We start from the raw sequence: 23,200 nt of genomic DNA, 5'->3' as shown, positions 1-23,200 counted from the left end.
ACTAATTCTGGTATCGTGGATGTTCTAAATGGATGAAAAGTACCGGAGAGGAGTGTGCTTTGATGTCTGGAAACATTTATTATGTTCCTCTGTCGTACTGCTACGTAGTCTCTGTTGGCATAGCACAGTCTTCCTCATTTGTGTCTGTAACCGTAACGTTAAACTCTGACTGCCACCTCTTTCCAATACATTGTGGATCTTTAACCTTTAAAAATGATCCAAAACATTGACACAAATCCTCCAGAATAGTTGGCGGGTCTATATGGGAGAAATACCCCGAACAGTTCTCTCTTTGGTGTTTAGGCTGCTGAATAGTAGTTTTCAATTTGTTAACAACTTTGTTGTTTTGATTAACAAATAAATTGTATATATACGGCATGGTTTCTTGATATCGCCTGACATCGGAGGCTAGTTCTGTTTTTTAGCTTTCTCTTTTAACTCGCTCTGCTCCACTCCTAAAACACCGGGACAAAGTATGTTGTTGTGGCAAAACATAACCCGTCGACTTAAAACGACATTAGACTCAAATGGATACATTGGTCTCTAGTGACTGATGAGCGGAAATCCAACCCCCACCCGTTATGTACATCAGTTAGCAACGTCAGACTGAAGATGGAAACAGAGTGAAACCAGTTGACAATGTTGTCTGGTATCAGGGAAAATCACACAGAGCAGTGCATGTGATTTGGACATTGAGTCACTTCACTGACTTTGTAACTCTTCATTACTTGCACTACTGCCCCACATTCTGCTTTTATTTTTTTACCATGAATTAAATCTAATGTTTTTTCTACTTATTTCAAACACAAACTACGAGACTATTAGTCTATAAGACATAAACGATAATGAATATAATACTTTCATGCAATGGGCAAAGCATCAGCTGTTTTCCTGTATCCCTCTATCCTGGTGGCAATGTTGTGTTCCTACAGTGGGCCCTCTGTCTTTGCTGTTTCAACGGACTTGGTCATTTCATCTTTTACACAGTGGTGGGCCGTCAGGGCCTGCAAAGCCTTCTCTGCTGGCCTAAACAGAATCACAAAGTTAGAGCTATTTTATAATTTTATATTTTTTCTTAAATACATTTAATTTTTTCTTATATGTATTATAATTTATATAAATATTTTCCCCATTATCTTATGTTCTCATTGCACAGCTACTGTGCTCCTCAGTTGCTCTGCTTCAGTGCAGCTTGTTTTAAGTAGAGCTTTTATCCAATCAGATTTCACCTGTGTCTCTAGGTAGAAGAGAGGCCCCAGGCCTGCAGACTCACCAGTGAATCCATGTGCAGTTTAAGTGAATGGGGACGATATTGTTGATTGTCATAGTGTTCAACCAATCAGATCTTTAGTTTGGGATTCATGGACGCACCAGAGCGGTTTGCAGGCCTAGTTACATCAGCATTACTGCAGCTCAGAGTCCAGATGCCTCTCTGCTGCAAGGTACAGAGTGTGCTGTGATTGGTCAGTGGGCGGGCACGTGACTATGTGCCCGCGAAACATAATGCTTGCTAGCAGAGCTTTGGTTGTAGCAGACAGAGTTCAAGTGGAAATATTTGAAAGACATTTTACCTAGCTTTGTTTTTTTAATATGAAATGGCGGAAGGAGGAGAAACGGATTTAGTGGCGGAGTTACTGGGAACGCTTTTCTCAAGAAGGACATTTCTGAACAAACTGGACAGTAAGAAACGACCCCACAGCTAGCAGCCCTGACCCAGACAGGAAAAGGATTTGTATGCAGCGTCGGAGAAGCGTTGCACATGTTATGGCTGTGAATGTGTTTCATTTTAACTGAGCGTCGGTACTTTTGGAGAGACTCGAGTGGATCTACAACTCAACGACCACGTTCGCATGGAAACAGCTCCACAACCGCGGCCCGTCCTTCGCCGGTCCTCGTCAGTCTTCCGCCGCCGTTCAGTGGTCGTCTTCGGCTGTGGACCGAAATACAACTGGGGAGGCTCGACTTGTGTCGATGAATCGAGAAGGACTTCTTACTGGAACTGATGTACTGGGATTAAACTCTTTGTCTACAAAGAAAGGAGGATAGACAGCATTTGGTAAGTGAAGTTCGTTTGTTTACCGCTACTGTTCATTTGTCTATCGTGGCGTTTTTATGAATAATATTTGAATGGCTCGTGCTTGTGTGGTGGAATGCGTGGATCCGCTGCAGGTCTGCTGGATTGATTTGTTGCTTTGTTGTCATATGAATATATGCGACTGCTCTTGTGAGTTTGTCATTGTGTTGCATTGATTTGGACTGTATTGTCCGGTAATGACGCAGCGTCCCGTCATGCTCGTATTCATGTATCTGCACTCTGCATTTCGTGTTTTATATGCTAGGTGTTGAACTTCATGTAACATTTTATTTCATTTGTCAAATGTTGCAGTGTTATGTGAATATGTGGCTTTTACACGAAACAAATAATAACCCATAGCTGTGACGTCATAATGAGGTTATTAGAAGTGTAGAACAGCACTGAAGGCCCAGGTATAAAATCCACGGCCCGCCACTGGTTTTACAATACAGAAATAAAATCATCAATAACTTTCTTTATCCCTTTAACCCTTCTTTATCTGTAGAGCTTTAATTGTTTTCCAGAATTTAGGTTAATGTCAGATAGTATACTGCTTTGGACTTTTTGAAAAGAGTTTTATATTTATTTCTGATAGATCGAAAGAGCAGTAAATCATCAGCAGTTTGTGGTATCATCTGGCTTGTTTATTTTGATGGATGATATATCTAGAACACCAAAGATTGTCCCTTTATTTATTTTATTTATTTGAAAAAGGGTAACCGTGTCAGTAGAAATCAAATAACTTTTTGCCATCGGCTCCATCGGGGCATCCCAGATCACCTCTGTCACGTAAACACTTTGTACATCAATGATGCTTGGTGCTCCAACATAGTCAAAGTTGATGGACAGTGTTTTCTGATGTCCAAATTGGCCACAACTGCATTTTGATTTACACCCCTGTGTTGCATAATGACAATGAATTATCTTTGAATCCTATGAAAAATCAGACCTTTGTTTTTTGGGCAACATGGTGTCCCGCATACAATGATACAGTGGCAGCTAATATTAATTCTGCTCTACCACTGAGCCACAGTTGCCGCATATGAATGGTCTATCCCACCACACAGCAGTTTTTAGGCATTTTTCTTATAGCAGACAAAAGTGGCAAGGAGGCACCATTACACAATTCAAAATCAATGGAGAGAGATCCATTGTTTTCCCCGCTGGTGTGAAAAGTGTGTTAAATGCGCTCCGTCTCTGTGCTCAATGCATGCCCTGGTGCAGGCAGTTTGGAACTGCGGCAGGGTGTAACGGTGATGTTGACCATCATGCAGGAGGTTGGGTTTGTGGCAACATGCCATCCAGTGATACCATTGGAGCTCTAACACATACGATGCCATCAGAGGTCGTTAACAGCCTTGACTTGAATACCAAGAAGCACAAGAGGCACTTGGTTACGATTCGACCCTCAGTATAGGAAGACCTGCCATACTGGGGGGTCCCCTCAATATTTGTTGCAAGGAACTCCGCTGGGAAGAGTGACCTCAAACGTCAAGGTATTCACAAATGCATCTCTGACGGGTAGGTGAGGACCGTGGAAGAGTGGTAGAGTGTGTTTCCCCGATGGAGGACTGGCATATCGACCTCCTTTAGCTACAGGTTTTAAGCTGGTGTTCTTGGTTCTTATGACAACCCAGCCCTGGACCAGGCCGCAGTTCTGGGTGTCTGTGTCTCAGGAGGCCATTGCATTAGCTACACTGTGGAACCTGGGCCGTCCTCTCCAGGTTTGGCTCCTGAGAGGGACAGGCCGAGGAAGGTCTATACAGGTGGTGCAGACCGTCCATGCAGCAAGAGCAGGATCCACCATGCCTGTTACATGGCAGAGTGGTCTGGGTTGTTCATTGCTGGACTGGAGGCTATATCCCCTGTCCTGTACAATTGGGTCTATTTTCTCATTTTTGCACAGTTTGATGGCTAGAGGGCTGTTGCGTATCACTGTTAAAGTGTATGCAGCAGCCATTTCTTTGTGCCACAAGGGTTTTAGCGACTGAAGGCGTTGTAGTGCTTGCACTGACTTAAGCTACAAGAGTCTGTGCACCCCAGTAGCTGCTTTGTTGTGGAAGGCTACCCTCAGAACAATTCATCCTTTGTTCCCAAGAACTTTAGGAGATCCTTCAGGGCGAGGGTTATACAGTTAAATCTGGGTCCCTATCAGGTGTCGAGGACATATGTACGGCGGCAGCGTGTTCGACACCTTGTCTTTCATTCTATCTCTTCGACATGTCTTTTCAGGGTCTTTGCTTGCTTGAATGACGCAGGACTGGGGTGTGTCGGTTGTGTTGCACCTGGCATGAACGCTTGCTCTTGATTGGAGGAGAGTATACCCATAGAGTCCAGTAGAGGGCTCCGCCTGTGCTTTTAGAACTGGAGTTACAATATCGTAAATTTAGTAATACCACTGTGAAACTAGAGACCACAGAGTTACAATAGAACTACAGTAGAGCCCACTCCTGCGGCACATGAGACACATGGTTTGTACATATAATCATTCAAGTCCAAACCCAAGGGGCAGATTATGCTTCTTCTACTGTATATAAGGTCACACATCTCCTTTGAATGTTGTTGAAAGATGCCTATTAACAGTTGGCTTATATTTGGTTTATTAGTATGTACCTGTAAATACACTACGCTTTGTTCCTCAACATTCTTGAAAACCTTTGGCCAAGAGAGGATTGTCTTCAGAAAAAATATTGTTGCTAAGAGAGATATCCAAATGGGATACACCTTCTGATCCAATCTCAAATGTTTTGCTCCCTGTGGATGGATGGAAGCATGAATGAGTGTCAACTGTGTTTGAGGCTAAGCTTTGAATTAAGAAAGGTGGGCATGCTGTTCACATCTCTAAACTGGGTTGCATCAAAGGGAAAGCATGAACATATAAGTTAAGTTTTATGATTCTTACGGCTGCTGCTGTGGTCATCTACCAGTATGATCTCTTTGAGCAGGTGTAATGGCGTCCTCTGGATAGCTGTGTGGACAGAGCGCAGCAACACCGACAAGGCCTCATTAACAAAGATGAAGACGACACTGAGCTGAGGAAGATCTGACGAATACGACATGTTTCTGCACCTGAGGGGACAGAGAGAATCAGAGTTTTTCTTTGAATAACATTATTCCATTTTAGGTTGAATCCATACAGTTAAATACTGCCATCAAACATCTTGATGAATTAATCAATAGAGTACACATCGATCGACTGACTGACCCGTCCGGTCGTAAATCCGGGATTCGCCGGGTGAAGGAGATACGGTCACTGAGGTAGCCATTGTAGCCATAGTAACGGAACTTCCTGAGGGCGACCCTTCGACTCTCGGGGCCCAGGTCGTGACCCCAGTGGTCGAACAGTGAGGAGGAGGAGGCTGAGTCTGACGAGGACGCAGCGTCTTCACCGTCCTTCTGAGGGGTCTCTGTGGATAAAGAAGGAGATGTTGATGCACTTTGGAAAGAGTGTATTTTGAAGAAAGATATCTTTCTAAGTTTTCTCCAGACCCACCACCACTGTGCTGTCAGATGCTGTGAACCGACCTGATATGGAGCAATTTAATGACAAATGAACTTCCCTCAGCAACAAAAAATACTGTGACAGAGTGCTAAGTATGCTGTTTGGTTGTTAAAGAAAATCTGTTTGCTGAGGGCTGGAAGAATCATTTCAGCAGCACAGATGTTGTGATGCGCCTTAACAGGGATTTTAATTGTTATTACAAATAACTCATTCTGGCATTCACGTCGATCTATTTCTGCAGAGGTGGACACAAATCCGCTAATATGCCCAAGGTAACATTTTCTTATCAGCACTGTAGCTTACCGTTCTGTGCTACATGAGCACCAAGGAGCCATTGTGAAAAACAATGAGACGGAAATATGCTTGAGGCATGTTTGGACGAAAAAAAACAGAAAAGTTACTTGGTGGTTTGAAATATTTGCATTTAATGTAAATTATTGCATGCAAATAGACAGAGAGGTTGCACTCATTCGAGCTTGTCCTGATTCATAATAACAATGTAGAATGATGCTTTACAGCTTCCCTGTCACCTCTTCTCTCTGAGTGGCAGATTTGTGGCAAAGAAGCTGCAGAATTTAAAAGTAGTGGTCTGCTGTTTGTCCGAATCACTGGAAGACAAGATCAACTGAGTGCATCAAATATTCATGAGTCTGAGACATTCAATAACGTCCGACCCTGGTGGGGTGTTGAAAAGGTGCAAAGTCAATAAACAAAAAGTGCTCAGGCCTAAAACATTTAATTTGGAATTACAGTACGAGACTCAACTTAAATTATTAAATAGTGAATTCTATGTCAACTATCACAACCTCCTCTAAATGTAGAATTTCTCTTCCAAAATAAATGGAATTTTTTGTGTTAAATCATTTAGAATATAAACTTCAACTTCAAAGACGGATGACCCTAGACAAAACCAATATAGAAATTAGTGAATCGTCAATATCTTCTTTTTAGTAATTACAATTTTGACTAAACAAAGTGCACACGTCAAAACCAATACCTGGGAAATATATACAGATTTCTTAGCAAAAATACCTTTAATTCAGTTGGGCTTTAAGATTCTGGCTCACGTCTGTCACACATTGCTTTCTTTTTTCTCCTGCCTTTCAAACAGGCCTGCTGAAGGACTGAAGTGCCTCCTCTCCTCCCTGAGCTGAATAGGTTTTTTATTAGTTTGAAGAGCAGTACTTCCCCTTTTGGCAATTACATGATTAATGCTCTCGTGGGTGGAATGCCACCTTCCTCCAAGTCCTTAAATTGAGCACCTAAAAGCACTTTACACTTTTCTTGGCCACAAATGCACCTACGATTTTGTTAAGCTTTAAGTCGCCTCATGTGGGCACCTTTTTTGAGTTAACATCTGAACAAAAGAGTAATGTTGGTTGAAAAAAGCCATTTATATTCTCTACAGCTTTTAGTTAGTGCATTGAGCTTTTTAGCACTGGAGGAAAGCAGGAATGAGACCGCATACTTTGAAAGGTTTCTCAGTGTAACCAGATTCTGCAGAGGACAGATGTATCATAGAGCAACTACACCGTGTGTGTGTGTGTGTGTGTGCGTGCGTGGGTGTAATACAGTAGTGTATGTGCAACAGGGAAGGTGCTTAGCGCATGAGAGTGTGTTTTGCTGAGGACTATCAGGAACAATTTAATTAGACTAAGCAATGAAAAACAAACTGAGCACAATAGCAGACTATTGTCTGCAACATTATGTTAACAGTGAGTGAGTGTGTGTGTGTGTGTGTGTGTGTGTGTGTGTGTGTGTGTGTGTGTGTGTGTGTGTGTGTGTGTGTGTGTGTGTGTGTGTGTGTGTGTGTGTGTGTGTGTGTGTGTGTGTGTGTGTGTGTGTGTGTGTGTGTGTGTGTGTGTGTGTGTGTGTGTGTGTTTGAAAGGTCAGGTGAACACTCTTGTCAATGCACTGCTTTGTGAACTTTCATTCACATTATCTTTCAAAGGCATTTACTTATTTCAACATGTGAACATTTTGTTTCCCCTAGTCCAGGGGTCGGCAACCCACGGCTCCAGAGCTGCTGCGTCTCTTCAGCCTCTCTGTTGCGGCTCCCTGAGGCTACATCCACACTAATACGTTTTAAATGATCTCCGTCCACACACCGTTTCAGCATCGTTTTCGAAATGATCTCCGTCCAGACTAAAATGCCTGAAAACGAAGATCACGTGACTATTCACGGAAACTGGGCCGATGTAAACAGGAAGTAAATTGGTTGCTTAGTTAAATAAATAGTAATAAAATAGTCTTTAATAATGTCTAGATCTTCCTCTATAAACTCAAACAGACACAATTCCTGTAAAGTTTTAGAAGTTACATTTTTTTGCAGAACAAAATAAGCAATAATAAGAAAAGGAAAGTCCTCCGTTTTGTGTCCGTCCTCCCTAAAGCTGCTAATGTGACTTCAGACGGCCGCTCCGTAGCGCTGATAACGCCGCTGGACACGCCGCTGGACACGCCGCTCACTAATCGCTCCAATAACAGCTGCTTCCTCCGCAGAAAGGCAGACTTTAACTAAACAACAGCTGTGTAGGGTTTTTGCAGAAAATAAAGGGCTGGACCCAAATGTAGGGAGACACGGGAAACAGAAGGTTGGATTATTGTGGGTTTAATTGTAACAAAAAAGTATTCAACACAAAAACGTGTGAATCACAAGTCCATGAAAATAAAACATCCAAATAAACAGGGAACACGGCAAAGGGGAGTAGACACGAAACGTACCGGGAGGAAATGGCAGGCAGACGACAGACGGACCAGGTTACACCAAAGACCAACGAACCCTGAGCCAAGGGACACGCAGGGTTCAAATACACAGGGAAGCTGCAGGTGATTAGACACAGCAGGTTACAATTAAGGGCGGGGCAGACAATGACGGGAGGAACAGACGGGGGCAGAACGTGAAGTGAAGCACACTGAGGAGGTGCAGGTGATTGAACGCAGCAGTGTCTAATTAGGGGACGGGCAGACCATCACAGGGGGAAGACAGACAAAGGCAGGAAATAAAGTGCAAGACAACAAGGCAAGGAACATTTCAATTAAACAGAATAAATAAAACATAAATCGTGACAAGCTGCTAGTAAAGACAACAAGGTCAGCAACACCTGTAATCAGTTGTCCATGTTATATTAACCTGGTAGTCGATCGGTAATCAATGCTGTTGTTTGTGATCCTCCGGGAAAGGGTCACGTGATAAGGGCGTGACGAATCAGGGAAGGACACGTCGTGACTGCTAAGAACCAATCAAGTACCGAACGTGGGTGTCTACGGGTGCATCCGAAGTCTCTTAATTGTCATTTCCTCGCTCCTCGATCCTCGCTTGAACCGGAAGATTGGGTCCCAGCACCAAACAGCAGACAAACAAAGTTTCAATCAGGAGAGACTTCATTAGAATTTAACAATAATCTCTTTGGCGATTGGACTCCACCCTGAAGTAGGATAACCGAGGGGTAGTGATGCTGAGCTCAGATAAGGCAGAATCCCCCCAAAAGAGATTTATATTTTATAAATAAATAAAATAAATACCTTTCCTACTGCGGCAGAGAATTCCTAAGCAAAATACAAAATTAGTTATGAGAGAAAGTTTAAGGGTAGAGTTGACGTTAAACCAGAGCTAAGAGGTGAGCAAGTAGGTCTTAAACGTAGGTAATCATGGATTTAAAGTGCAAAAAGAGAGTCTGTTCGGGCCACAATAACAGAGCACATACCTAGGCATTTAGAGTGTTTAAGTTGTAAGTTATAATGATTAGGGTGAAAGGCCAGAGCGGGAAACATGCCTGATGTCCTTGTAAGAGGAGCGCCCTCTGTTGATGATAATGACAACAGCTTGCATCCGTGTAAGAGTTTAGTGAATCAGAGAAATTCACCAGCTGGTTGTAGAAAATGTTGAACCACTTCAGTGATCACACAGAGAGCTGACACGCACGTCAGCACGGCACCCGTCATCAAGACAGATGAGATTGTGCATATTTGGACAAGGAAGAGAGCAGGAGAGGAAAGAACTTCCCTCAGGGATGACACGCCTGGTGAAATTGAGATGGCCAGGAGGGAGAGTAAAGCTTGTTACTGAGTCTGAATGGAGCCAAAAAATGGCAGGTTGGCCTGAAATTGCTCAAAACAGACAAGATTATGCAGCTTGAGTAGAGGCTTGACTTGAGCTATTTCGAGTGCATCTGGGAAAATGCCGGTCTCTAGAGAGAAATTTAAAGAAATCTAACACATAAAAAAAAAACTATCCAAAACCTCCTTAAAGCAAATAGAATCATGTGCAATACATAATCCCTAGCCTTGCAGTCTGAGGCATTATCAATGTGCTAATTAAAATAATCCTATAACTGGAGATTAAGTACCATTGGAGGTAGCCAGAGAGACATTTCATTGCCAACCACTGCTCCACTGTAATTATAGTGCATGTGACAAATAAAGAACTGGAACTTGAACTGGCAAACCAGCTGGTAGTCCACACAAAGAGAGGACCTCGGGTCACCCTGGCAGCATCCAGGACTGCGTTGTGATGGTAAACACTGGCACTTAGTGCTGTGATACCCTTGCTGGGGATAGGAACTTGGCTGCCTGTCAATGTCCGTGTGGTGGTGTGGGCGTGGTTGGGCTCAACTGCAGAGGGGACTGAGTGTGGGGAGGGAGTGGTTCAGGGAACGGGGCCGGGGAGAGGACTAATCAGCCTCAGCTGTGGACAATTAGTAATTGTATCTGTCCCCTTTAAAACCATCAGTAGGGACGGAGGCAGGAGAATGACACACAGGCGGGCCGAGCGACGCTGGGAGCGAGAAGACTGACGAGGAGGATCGCTCAGAGCTGGGCGCTGGAACCCACGGCGGCAGAGCGCCCGGCCGGGACCAGCGTGAGCGTGAAATAAATAAAAGATATTACGATCCGCTTCCTGACTGTGCTGGCGTCATTGTGCCTTAAGAACCCCATGGTAACAGGGACATGTTACAGTCCGCTAGGCTGTGATTATGCACAGAACACACGCATGATGCACACATGATGGTTCAGGGAAAGAGAGTGAGGTGTACAATGTTGGAAATATTTTTTTCTCACAAAAACAATGAAAAGTATATTAGCAGCATTGAAAATAAGCTTCATAAATATGAAAAACTATCAACTCTTGTCATAAAAGCCAGAAAAAGTCAGAGGGGTTAGAAGAGTGACAAAACAAAAGTAGTGACATGATGTGGAGCGAGGTGTGAGAGAATGAGGAGGAGAACAAGAACTCAAGGGATTCATCCCGGAGCTCTGTCAGATCAGCTTGCAGAGACACACTCTTTTATCGGCTCAGACACCAAGATAGCTCCCTGTCCACACACACACACACACACACACACACACACACACACACACACACACACACACACACACACACACACACACACACACACACACACACACACACACACACACACACACACACACACACACACACACACACACACACCTTTCCAACTAGATAGATAGATAGAAGTCTCCTGATTGAAATAAGGGTTAGCTAAAGCTCAGTGAGGGAGACTCTCTTTACACTTTTTCATCCCTCTGTCTTTCTCTTCTGCATCTTGTCATTTCAGTAAGAACCAATGCAACCCTCCTCCACCCCAATCACTTCTATTCCTTATTATATCTAGTGCCTAGTCCTGCTCACATCCCATCATCAGATCTTCAGCAAACTCCCTTCACCACCACTACCAGTGTCTGGACTTTGTGGGGTAAATAAATATATATGATTGTCTGTCTGCCTGAAGTACGTTCATGCTGCTGTAACGCCCGCTCCTCCACCTACCCATTACCGCCTTGTTTTCACAGATACATCAGCTTCATCAGCCTCATAAGCCACACCAGTCTAAGTAGAATCATCATCGTCAACGAAGAGGTGATAAAGATGTCCTTTGACAAGTACAGGCCTATTGGTGTGGAGGGGAAATGCTCATGGGTTGTTGCAATGATCCTGTGCTGCATTTTGATTGGGGAGCAAAACATCCTGCTCTGCTGTGAGTCAGCATAACAGATGCTTCCAGCATCTTCTTATTCTTTTTTAGAAACCTTTTTTCACCTTTTTGTAATGACGCTGACCTAAATTCAGCTAGTTTCCAAAGGCTCACAATAAAATACTCTACATGCAGTACGCCACATTCGAGCACATACAATTCTAGGAAATTGAATGTTGTGTCAGGAAATATGACAGGAACACATCCTGTTTGCATTCAGCACTTGATTTGACAAAGTGAAAGCGTGGATACCCAGTGTTTACTGACATCACCCGCCTGGTGTGTGTTTTTATCCTCTGCATTGAATCACACAGTGGAATCAGGGATCTTCTGTTTGCGTGTGGGATAAAAGGACGCACATAAACAGCTTAAAATGATCAAGACCTCAAATGGGACATGAGCCCGATTTGCAAAACACAGTGTGGATGTAAAAACATTCAATTAGACCACCTCCTCCGTGTAATTTCAAGTTGCTCATCAGCCCCACATTAAAAAACTTGCTGCTGCTTTGCAGGAACCTATCCCAGCAGGCTTTGCACTTCTAACACAAACACACACCCACTCACACCCGAGGATTTGAAAGAATTTGTTTTCGTGGAGAAAATCTCATTTGCTCTGCAAACCCTGCAAGATTATCTCCCTCCGAAAGCTTTTTGTGTTCCAATATTTAAAGAGGCAAAAGAGAAAACAGGCAATTCATTTGCCTTTTGTACCGACTCCCAGCCCCTTCAAATCACACAGCGGCTTCTTTCATATCAGAGCCAGCGATGACAAAAGTGCTTTTTCAATTGTTTGCAGTCTGTTTGATTGCGTTGCCACGAGCAAGCTCGCACAAAAGTTGTTTGCAAAATGTTGTGCTGCTTCCACCTGGGGCAAAAAGTGAGCCCATCTGCACTTCCTCTCAGTAAATTAAATTAGCTTTTGCAAGTTTTGTGCTGCTGCTTCTTAGGGTACAATGACACTCTCACAAGCTACTGACATGTGCGTGACAGAGAGTAAGAGATGGGGGCCTGCAGACTTGTGCAAAGGTTCACACATGATTAATTTAATCAAGCAGCGAGCAGATGGTAATCTCTGTCTTCTTCCCTCCCCTCAGGTATGAATAATGTGCTTAATAGCTCACACCTGGACAGGACCAGGACACACCCACAGGAAACTAGCGTTGAGCTGAAGATGTGTCATCGTAACTCTGCTGGCTTTATGTCTGTTAAAGAAACAGTGTGTAACATTTAAGGGAATCTTTTGCTGTAGCCTCTTTAAGGTTGAGCCGCTTTGAAAGTGTTACAGAATTGTTACTCAGTCGAAACCTTTTTCTGTAAAAGTGATTAGCGGGCTTGAGACATGAGTGATGGGTAAAATTGCATTGCCTTGTTATAAAGTGCATGTCTGAAAGCAGTCATTCAGCTGCTGAGTTCTCCAAAGAAGAAGCACTAAAATTCCAATCTGCAATTTCCTTGTGCAAGCTGACTTCTCTAAATGTGTACTCATGGGCTTTGATAAACCTCACCTTGTTGTTCAGTGAGCGGAATAATGCACAGTGTTTTGTCCACTTACTCTTGTCTTTCTGTTGTCTTTCCAACACAGAGCTTAAGATTAAGGATCAGAGAGGCATATTCCATTGTCAAGACATTTCCCACACTAACAAGCTTTTAATACTATCAGCCATCATTTTCTCTCCATCTTGCTGTTGTCATAGTGTGATGGTCTGTACAATGACTGTCATTCCTTCTGCCTGCCTCTCTTTCTCTCCATACAATGTGTGTGTGTTGCAGTTTGGCCTCAAACATTAACCATCGTGACTCTCAGGAGATACACACACATATGTCTGCACACTCACTTACACACAGGAAGAAAAAAGACACATGAAAAAAGCACACAGGCGTCATGGGGAGCATACATGATGGGATGGTGATCTATGTCTTAATCACAGTTTGGCTGCTGTTTGAATTATCCAAGTGGCCCTCTTCCAGAAATCAATACAGATTGAGTGGGTCTTCCTGTAAATCCATATGGCTCTCTGCTTCTCTATTACAGTACAGCACTGCTGGTAAGGTGTTGTTGTCTCTAATGTAACTGCTAAAACAGGCATTTCTTAGAGAGAGAGAAAAAAAACACAATAAAATGAGATCAGACAGACAAAATGAAGTTCTCTGTCCAGGTGAGATGAAAGAGTGCAGAACATGCACACATGACGTGTATGGCTTTGTTTACAGCAGTCAATGTTCCCGACTGAGGGATATTTGTGATTGCGTTATCAGTTATCCGGATGCCTTTTGGAGCAGAAGCCAAGAAATAAAACTGGTAGGATTTGAAAATTTAATAACTTTGCAGTTTGTCGCACAGACTCAACAGCCACACTAGCAGCCCTGAGCTAAATGCTAACATTAGCATGCTAACATGCTTACAATGACAATGCTAACATGCTAATGTTAGGCAGGTGTAATGTTCACCATCTAAGTGTTACATGCTAACATTTCCTAACGAGCATTAAAGACAAAGCCCAGCTAAGGCTAATGGGAAGGCCTTTAGTTTTGAAGGTAATAGGTCATCAACCAAAGTACTGGACACATTTTAGATTGTTGATGACACTGCAAGAACATTTAAGAGATTACCCAATCCATCCTGACGTGGACTTGAATGTCTGTTTCAAAATTTCATGGCAATCCATCCAATAGTTGAGACATTTCACTCAAGACCACAAATGTCAACCTCATAGTGGCACAAGGAGAAGGATCAGGGGATGACCAAAATCCTGAGGGTACTGGGAACCATGTTGACACACGTTTCTTTTTCCCAATCCACATGATCAATGCTGAGATATTTCACAAGATGGAGGTGCTAGAGGAAAAGTCAGGGTACAACCAAAGTCATTACCATCCTGTCGGGACAACAAATGTCTGTACAAAGTTTCACATCAATCCGTCCAATAGTTGTTGAGATATTTCAGTCTGGACTAAAGTGATGGACCACCAGATAAACACACTGACTTTAGCATCCCTATAAAAATGTCTATTATGACATTGTTATGAATTACAACAGGATCAGCATAGTAGTAATTTTCACCATGATTTTATCTACAAGGATACAAACCGATGCTGCTGTTGTTATCTCTCTTGTCCTAAACAAGTATCTATTACAATATTTTTGATTAACAAGGAAGTTAAACTAGCAGTTGCTAGTGTCATTAAACTGTGAATGTTTGAAGATTGATTGTGGAAGTTGTTGTATTCATATTTTCCATGAGGACAGTAAGCCAGCTAGCTATCTGTGAATGAGGATGAAGTGCCCATTGTTAATCTAACTCTAATTAGGAGATTACTTCTCCAACCAGCACAGATAGCCATCAATGAGCAGAAACCAGACCTGCTGAACAAATAGGAGGTCAGGAAACAAAAGCAAAAAAATACAGTTAAATTAAAAAATACATTTTCATTTAAAATTCCCTGGATTTAAAAGTAAATACAGATAGATTGTATTTCCAGTAAAGCTGAGCAATGTGACTGCAAGTTGCGACGATTTTCAGAGGAAGACAGCAGGTGATAAAAACTATTCTGGGAAACCCAGAAAAGACCTTGTATTTTCTCCTCTGTGACCTCTTTCTGTACACAACAATACTTCTGGTTGAAAGGAATGCATGAATTAGATCCAGAGAAATGTCATCTTTATGCAAATGCTTTACTTTAGCCAGAACAATGCTTTTCAGCATCCTTTACTTGAATATACATCACCATATGCTGATATAAAATATGCATCAAAACAGATCGGAATGGGTTTTTTTCTTCTGAACAAGACATTTGCATTTGCGGCAGCCTGTTTGCTCAAATAGCACAATGTGGTTGACTTCTCGGGGCATAATCAGAGGAACAGAAGGGCATGCACCATGGAGACACTGAGAGGAGCAACTTGTTACTGGTGCTTCAGGAAGCCAATTAGTACACAGCAGGGGAACAGCAGGATGGTTGTTAAGAGAAGAGAGGAGAGAATTTACTACCTTTCAATACAAACTATTTACATCTATTCTCTGTGCAGTATAGAGTTCTGCTGTCAGTGCTATTAATGAAGAAGAGCTTGCTCCAAATAGTGTGATGTGGTGGAGAGTTCTTTAAAGTTAAGTATTGTTTGCTAATTTGCCGCCCATACCGGTCGAGGTTCATGAAGATTAAAGAAGTGTTCGGAACCTGGGGAAAGTGAAAATAGCGGTGAAAGAAACTCAGTAAAAAACAAAGGCAAATAGTGTGGTTAACATTGTAACACTTGGTTAACGTTGTGAGACAATAGCAGTTAAGATAAGTACATATATATACGTAAGGCAAACTATGGATGTAAAGTCATTCGACAATTGACTGTTGAGAGATGACAGGAAATGAGGAGACAGATACAGAGAGAAAGAGAGAGAGAGACAGATACAGAGAGAGAGAGAGACACAGAGACAGCGAGACAGAGGTTTAAAAAAGTCCCTTTATTTCACTATCGCAGTGAAAACAAACTCTAAAACATCACTTGAAAAGCAAAAAAATCAATCAAATAAAATAACCAAAACAAAGCACCAAAAAACAAATACACAATCAATCACAATAATCAATATGTTCAAAAGTTCACCACCAGCTCTCCACCAGCACCCACTGAACAATGCTCCCAGTAGTCCATCTGTACCTGAAAGCCTGTAAATTGTCCACCGTCTGGTAGTAGGCATGTGCCACCCTGAGTCGGGCATTCAACAGTCCCTCCAGAACTTTCACCAGATCCTCAATACCATGCCCGATTCTTCCGTGTCAGCCAGATGGCCAACTTGACAGAGCCAGACAAAAGGTTCACCAGTGTGTGGACAGCCTTCTTTTTTGAGCAGTGTTTTGGACTGAAAGAAAAGAAAAGATCAGTCCTCTCCAAGACCCTGAAATCATCCCTTTAAACATTCAAAGAGTGCTGAGAGCCGAGGACACTGAACAAACAAGTGTTCCAGGGTCTCAGTCTGACAGCAGAAATAACACTCATCCCCAATGTGTGGATCCAGGTGTGCTCGGTATCTATTTGTGGCTATAGACCCATGTACAACCCTCCACTGGAGGTCTGCTGTCCGTTTTTCAATAGGCAGCTTGTACAGGCACCTCCAGCTGCCTTTCGGGGAAGAACCTGGGCCAAAGAACTCGGTCCACCTTGACTCCTTCAACCCTGGAGGAGTCAAACCTTATTTCCTCCCCCCTGTCAGTCCCCCACAGCTGGGGCAATGAGCAGAATGGGGGGGGGGGGGGGGGGGGTGTACTCACTCTCTTCATCCCACTGGTCAGAAACAGTACAGTTTCCTGCAACCGCTCTCAGGTGTTGTGGCAGGGCGGCACAGACCTCCTCCACTATTCTGTTGGTCAACCTGACAGACGTGATGTTGGTGTTCTGCCTGAAGGTGACCATAGATGCTGCTGTTGATGACATCTTCACCAAATGTCCCAGTTTAGTGCAGCCGGCTTCTCTCAGACACGTTCGCAGGCTAGCAGACTGCAGAGTTTGAGTCCTTATGAAGCTGCTGAAAAACAAAGGTTCCTCCAGCAGCCACACGCCCGGAGTCTCATCAGCTTTACGGGAGATGTTAAAAACCTGCCACGCCTGCAAAACAGAGCCGTAGAACGGCGTCAGCCCGGCCAAGTCCACTTCCTCAGGTTGTAGGAGAAAGAGCTGCTTATCATCCAACCGCCCAGCTCTCCTCAGCAGCAGTTGAGCAGTGTCCATCCAGGTGATGGGGCCACAGCCATAGAGCAGCTTCTGTGCAGTCCGGAGTCTGAAAGAGGCGATCCTGGACTGGATATCAATGAGACCCTGCCCCCCCTCTGCCAACAGATCGTATAAACTTCTCGATGTCAGTGAAATATTCACTCACTTTTGCAGATCTTTTGTAAGTTACATCCAAAAACGAGTTTATTTCCTCTAATGAATACAGAAAGAAATGCACTTTTATCGATTGTATTTATTTGAAATGATGCATATGCACAGATCAACCCTCACAAGTCATAACAGGTCAGTAGTCTCTCAAAAAATAAATGGCTTTGATAAAGTGAAGCAGGCCAGCAATATCTATGGTTTTGTACAGGTCAGCCGAGGTCAGCCAACGTCAATTCTGATTTTGGAAGCAGCACTTTCAACTGTATTATTGTTATTTTATATATTATATAACTATATATTTCACTTCTTTTATCACTAATAGTGTTCAATCTATCTAATACAGCAGTTTGGCATCATTTTGAGAGCCTGGGCCCTATAAAAACCTGTAAAACAGGGCTCATCCTCGTCTGAGTTCCAGTTTTACAGACTTCAATTGAACCTCACACAGCCTATGATTGGCGGATTTTCGAATTTTAAGCCAATAAAAATAGAAAATCGTGGCGCGCGCCCCCATGGGTCAAACCCATTGGTCGAAATGAAAAAGACTACCTCTTCTTCATACAAGCACGTAGAAACAGAACGCCAGGCAGAGACCGGGAGCACATGGCTGAAAGGATTAATTTGGGAGTTTTGGTGATTTTCTTCCAGAAAACCATCTCAAGGTGCGAAACGTTTAACATTTTTTGCTGTTTGGCTGTGTGTTGTCCTGTGGCTGATGGAGTGTAACTTGTTAATGGTTTGAAGGAGAGGAATTTGGAAGATATGGTTGGATTCAGTGTGGCGTCCTCTAGGGGTGGGAATCACCAGAGATCCCGCGATACGATATTATGACGATACCTAGGCCACGATACTGCGATATTATCACGATATTGCGATATGCTGAGTATTGCGATAACATATATTGCGATTTATTACTTTTTTCAACTTCAAATTATGTCCCCAAAGGAAAACTGTGTCAACATGTTTTATCTAATAAGATAAAGTCTGTTCATCTCACTTCAATCATTTTTATTGCAGCAAAATGTGATTGTCAAGCAGACAGACTGACCAACACTGTCATAAAAACCTGTCATAAATGTTGCACCTGACAAACTGAACTGTTTGTATCACAGTCTACATAGTCCAACTTAACTGAATGCAAACGTGTCTATAACTTCTATAAGTACGATATAAGAGTTATACAACTCAGTATAACTTGCGATGCATGGCCAGTTACGCGCTGCACTCTCCCCATGAGCCTGGCTGCTGTTGGCAGATCTAACGCCCGTTGTGAGGCCAGATTGAGCGTGTGAGCGAAACACTTCACATGCAGGAATCCCGCTAACTGAATGGCAACGCCCGCGTTAGAAGCGTTGTCGGTTACAACCACCAGGTTTTTGTCGGCAATCCTCCATTCTTGTGCTGCATTTAGCAGGAGGTTTGTCATGTTTGCCCCGGTGTGACTTACATGTACTGCTCTAGTTTGGAGAACAAGAGACTTAAGTCGCCAGTCCTCTGTGAGATATTGTGCTGTTATAGTCACATAGGAATCCACTGTGCTTGACGTCAACGCATCGCACGTTAATGCAACTCTTACTGCTGTACTCAAAGATTCCTCCACTTTAAGCTGCACTTATCTGTAGAGCTTGGGCACAGCTGTGTCAGTGAAAAAACGCCGCGACGGCCTTCCTTGTTAAATAAAAATCCAAATAAGTCCAGAAGTCTGATTCAAACGTGGACGGCGCATTTCTGATTTCTTTCTCCGATGTCTCCATCTTTGTTTTGACCAACCTGGCACCTCTGCTGACCTCACCAGAAAACAACTCAGCACCATCTAGTGGACTGAAAAAGCAATTGGTTTTATTTTTCTAGTACCAAAAGGTTTATAGTTTATATAATAAAAGATCGATACTTGGCTTCTGTGTATCGATACAATATAGCCACGCAAAATATCGCGATACTATGCTGTATCGATTTTTTCCCCCACCCTTACAGTCCTCATGCTCTCTGATATGTGGTTTGTCTGTAAAAGTGTCGTAGTTTTTGGTTGGTATCGGTAACGGAGTACATAGCTTGCCGTGTCCTGGTGAAAAATAGGTGAAATTGTGGTATCACTTGTAGTATATAGTATTACTTTGTGTGTATATATGTTTTTGAGTGAGTAAAATAGCTTACATGGTCCATTTTCTCAGAATTGCTTCGTTACGTAGGTTTTTGATATATCATAAAATATCATTTTATTCGTTCTCAGAAGTGATTTGTACTACATGTGTGTACTCTGTCGCCCCCCCTCTAGCCCCCACATGTGGGGGCTTCGTGTGCATCAGGTTTAAAGCTGACTGACAGCTGATCACAGCTGATCCAACTGTGATCAGCGGATCCTCCGTCATCAGAAACATACGCAACTGAGGAAAGGACGTCTCATGTCTAAAACATATTTCCTCATTTCCTCTCTCCTCGCATGGTTTCCTTGCGTCTCTCCATGCATCCCTGGTGGGAGGGACTAAGACGCAAGGAAAGGACGCAAGTGAGGGAAAAGGGGATGCAATTAAGAGACTTGAGATGTACCCAGACAGAGAGACAGAGAGAGAGAGAGAGAGACAGAGACAGACAGAGAGAGAGAGAGAAAGAGAGACAGAGAGAGAGACGTCTTGGATATTATTGGGCTGCAGCACAATGCATAGTCAGAAGTTTTAGTCTATGAAATTAAATCAATATGCCTTCCACAAACAGGCATGCCATGTACAATAAATGAAAATAAAATAATAAAAATATTAATATTTTGACTTCTCAAATCAATCACACAAGCATTCAGCCAGGTTCTCTGTTTGCACTGCAGAGTCTGTTAGGCTCTGAGCTATCGTGCTAATCACGCTGATAAGGTGCCAACATGAGTCACACTCACTCTCATTTCAGCTGCCACACACTCGCAACACAAGCACATGAATCAAAGGAAGTATATGACATAGTTCCTGGGAGCTACTGTAATAAAAGCCCAGAGGACTGTAAATGAAGCTGCTCCTTTCCCTGTGGCACAAAATGACCATATTAAATCTATATGGGCTGATCAATATTTGTTAGTCACTGATTACTTCAGCTGCTGGGATTTCTGCTCACTTAGTTTTGGAACAAAACTTCCCACTGACTGATTCTCACTGCTTATTGGCGTTTTCAAACTGTCCATGAAAGAATATGTGACAACTAAGGCTGGCTCCCAATAGCTGGTTCCATTTTTGGATCTGGTTCCTGGTCGGTAAAGTACCCAGATGTGCTAAACTCATCACCCATCTTCCCATCAAAGAGCGGCAGGCTTATCATTTTTTCTATAGTTCCATTACTTTTTCCAGTTAAAATGACAAACATTACACTTTTATTTCATAAAAGACATTTTGATTTGTCAAAGAGGGATGGCTTACTAGGATTACTGGCTTATTTGATAGCTATGGTTAATTTATTTTAGTAACAACTGGGCTTGTGCCAGATCATTATTAACTGGAGAAGGCAAACTTTGGTGCACCACAGTGTCTCCATTGAGCTCTGTGTGACTGACAGCACATCAGTGGTCACTGCAGCGATTTTAAACACAATAACTATAAGAAAACTAAAATCCTACATGCTGATATATGCAAAGTAAAAGAAGATATTATGTGAACTCTATTCTGCCGTTCTTTAATGGTATCTGATGTTGGCTTTCTACAACCAGGGTCATTTTATAGGTTGACCATGAGTGCCAGGAGCAGACAGTCCCTTGGTGCAGAATGAGGAATTGAAATGTTGTTGCACACCCTACTGTTTGCAGACAGAGTTGGGTAAAGGTTATAGAGCATTTTAAGCCCCTTTGACATTTGCAGTGTGCTTTTTTTTTAGCTTCCAATGGCAATGCCATGATGGGTTCTGGGCATCGTAACATCACAAAGCTCGGCGCCTGCTGTGAGCTAAATATCACTCTTCTGTTGGGCTCTGAGTAAGTTTTCTCATGTGGCGCTGATGAAGGCTGCTTCAGTTTTCAGTCGCACGCAAGCTGTGACATCAGCTACCAGGGCATTCAAACAAGTCCTGCTGAGGCATTTCAAAATGCAGCGCTGTGTACAAGTCCAAGGCCCATCCAGTGATTTTCAAGGAAAGTTATGCATAGACCATCCAGCGATGTCACATGTAATGGCTGTAGCTGATTCATGGTGTTATTTCTTAGAGCTGAATGCATGAAGTGGATACAGAGTCTGTGAAGGACATTCTGCTTGCTTGTGTAGTGTCCCTTGGTGCTGCTAGTTGTTGCTAAAGGGACAACGTTAGGCAGTAATATAATGCACAATGACAAGGTGACAGCTACGGGCCCTCAGTAAATACAATTTCATTATGACACACATTTCATTACTTCTGAATGATATTCTTTTCTTCTTTCCTCCTGTCACAGCTCATCCTCCCGGCTGTTATTCAGTTTGTTGGTCTGTCTAGCTGCTCGTCCTCCGTTTTGATCACAGATTTTCTGGTGAGCCTACATATTTCCCTTAGTACCCACAGCACTGTTTGTTCTAACCATTCAGAAAAAGACAAGTCGTGTCTACTCAAATAGTCTCGTCACGTGTCCCTGTCCTTCCTCATTCTTTCTCATCTACTTGGGAGACAGCAGGGAATATCTGACAGCCACTGCGGGTCAGTGGACCGGTACTCTCCTGTGTGTGAGCCAGAGGGATGAGGGCTGGTGAGAGGGAAACGTTCCAGGAAGCAGTGTCCTTGGCTGGAACCACCAGACACAAGCACACAGGCTTCATTGACTCACTCACAGTTTGTGATTGTATGTCTCCACTGAATTAACTATGATTGCATTAACACTGTTTCCCTGATATGCTTTTGTAAAAGTGAATTCAATTAATTTACAGTAACTTTTCACAAGCCCTGCCATGTATTTAAGAAATGTAAACAATTGTCTTTGTGTTTCTGTTATAATAATATTGATCTTCAGCGGCTTTGATATACCATTTTGCTATTGAGGACTTTAATTTCCTAAAATTGGATTCTGAGAAGCTATACCCAAATGAATGAGCTGAAATGAAATAAGAGGAAATTGAATCAAGTCAAATAAAGTCAACTTGTGTGGCCCCACCCTTCAGGGAAAATAATGTTTCTTATAAAATAGTCTCATACATCATACTGAACTATCAGTTTGGAACTCTAAATAATACCTAAATTAATAACTATAAAATCTTTATATCAATATCTAGTAAATTGAAGGTGTTTTTTTTGTCGTTGTTGACACAGCAGAAGTTGGCAGTATTCACACTCAACTTCAACTTTAAACAGACTATTGTGTATATTCCACAACCATCCAAGATAAAAAAGGTTAAAAACCAAACAATAATCTAACTAAATAACTTAACAAACTGGTGCATACCTTAAAGTGTGTGTATTCAATGTTCTGGATCTTGTTTTCTGCTGTGTGCATGAAAACACTTGGTCAGATCAGCACATAGGAACCATTGACGTCCCCTCTGTTGTGTAGCTCTGTTAAAGGCCAACCCAGAGGGTAGTCCCCTACGTGATCGGTATATGTGGAGGATCATGCACTGGGTTAGAAAAGTCTGTGTGAAGCATAACCAACTCATCTGTGGAGAAGCCAGCCACTACGTTAAAGCTCAGTGAATACATTAATGAAATCAATACATGTACAATGGAAAAGTTAAACAGTCCGGTTGTTAGCCGTCTACTGTTACGCTATGCTAATCCTAGTTAACGTTATGTTAACGGTCCATGAAGACAGATGGTTTCTTATCGGGC

At 42.7% G+C, this 23,200-nt stretch overlaps 1 protein-coding gene across 1 annotated transcript in view; it reads right to left on the bottom strand.

Annotated features, from left to right (window-relative positions):
• The window catches only part of LOC306698837 (polypeptide N-acetylgalactosaminyltransferase 18-like), a gene marked incomplete at its 3' end in the record, with an annotated part of 185,059 nt that overhangs the window by 91,964 nt on the left and 69,895 nt on the right, over positions 1–23,200 (bottom strand). The window contains exons 2-3 of the mRNA XM_079163323.1: positions 5,280–5,481; positions 4,977–5,143 (exon numbers count right to left, since the gene is read on the bottom strand). Coding sequence (XP_079019449.1) covers positions 4,977–5,143; positions 5,280–5,481 — 369 coding nt within the window. The remainder of the gene's footprint in view (positions 1–4,976; positions 5,144–5,279; positions 5,482–23,200) is intronic.

The sequence above is a fragment of the Pholis gunnellus genome (genome assembly GCF_910591455.1).
Source record: "Pholis gunnellus genome assembly, chromosome: 7".
In the NCBI taxonomy this organism is placed as follows: domain Eukaryota; kingdom Metazoa; phylum Chordata; class Actinopteri; order Perciformes; family Pholidae; genus Pholis; species Pholis gunnellus.
The sequence above is the reverse complement of the archived record's forward strand: the minus strand, read 5'-3'. Positions and strand labels throughout refer to the sequence as shown.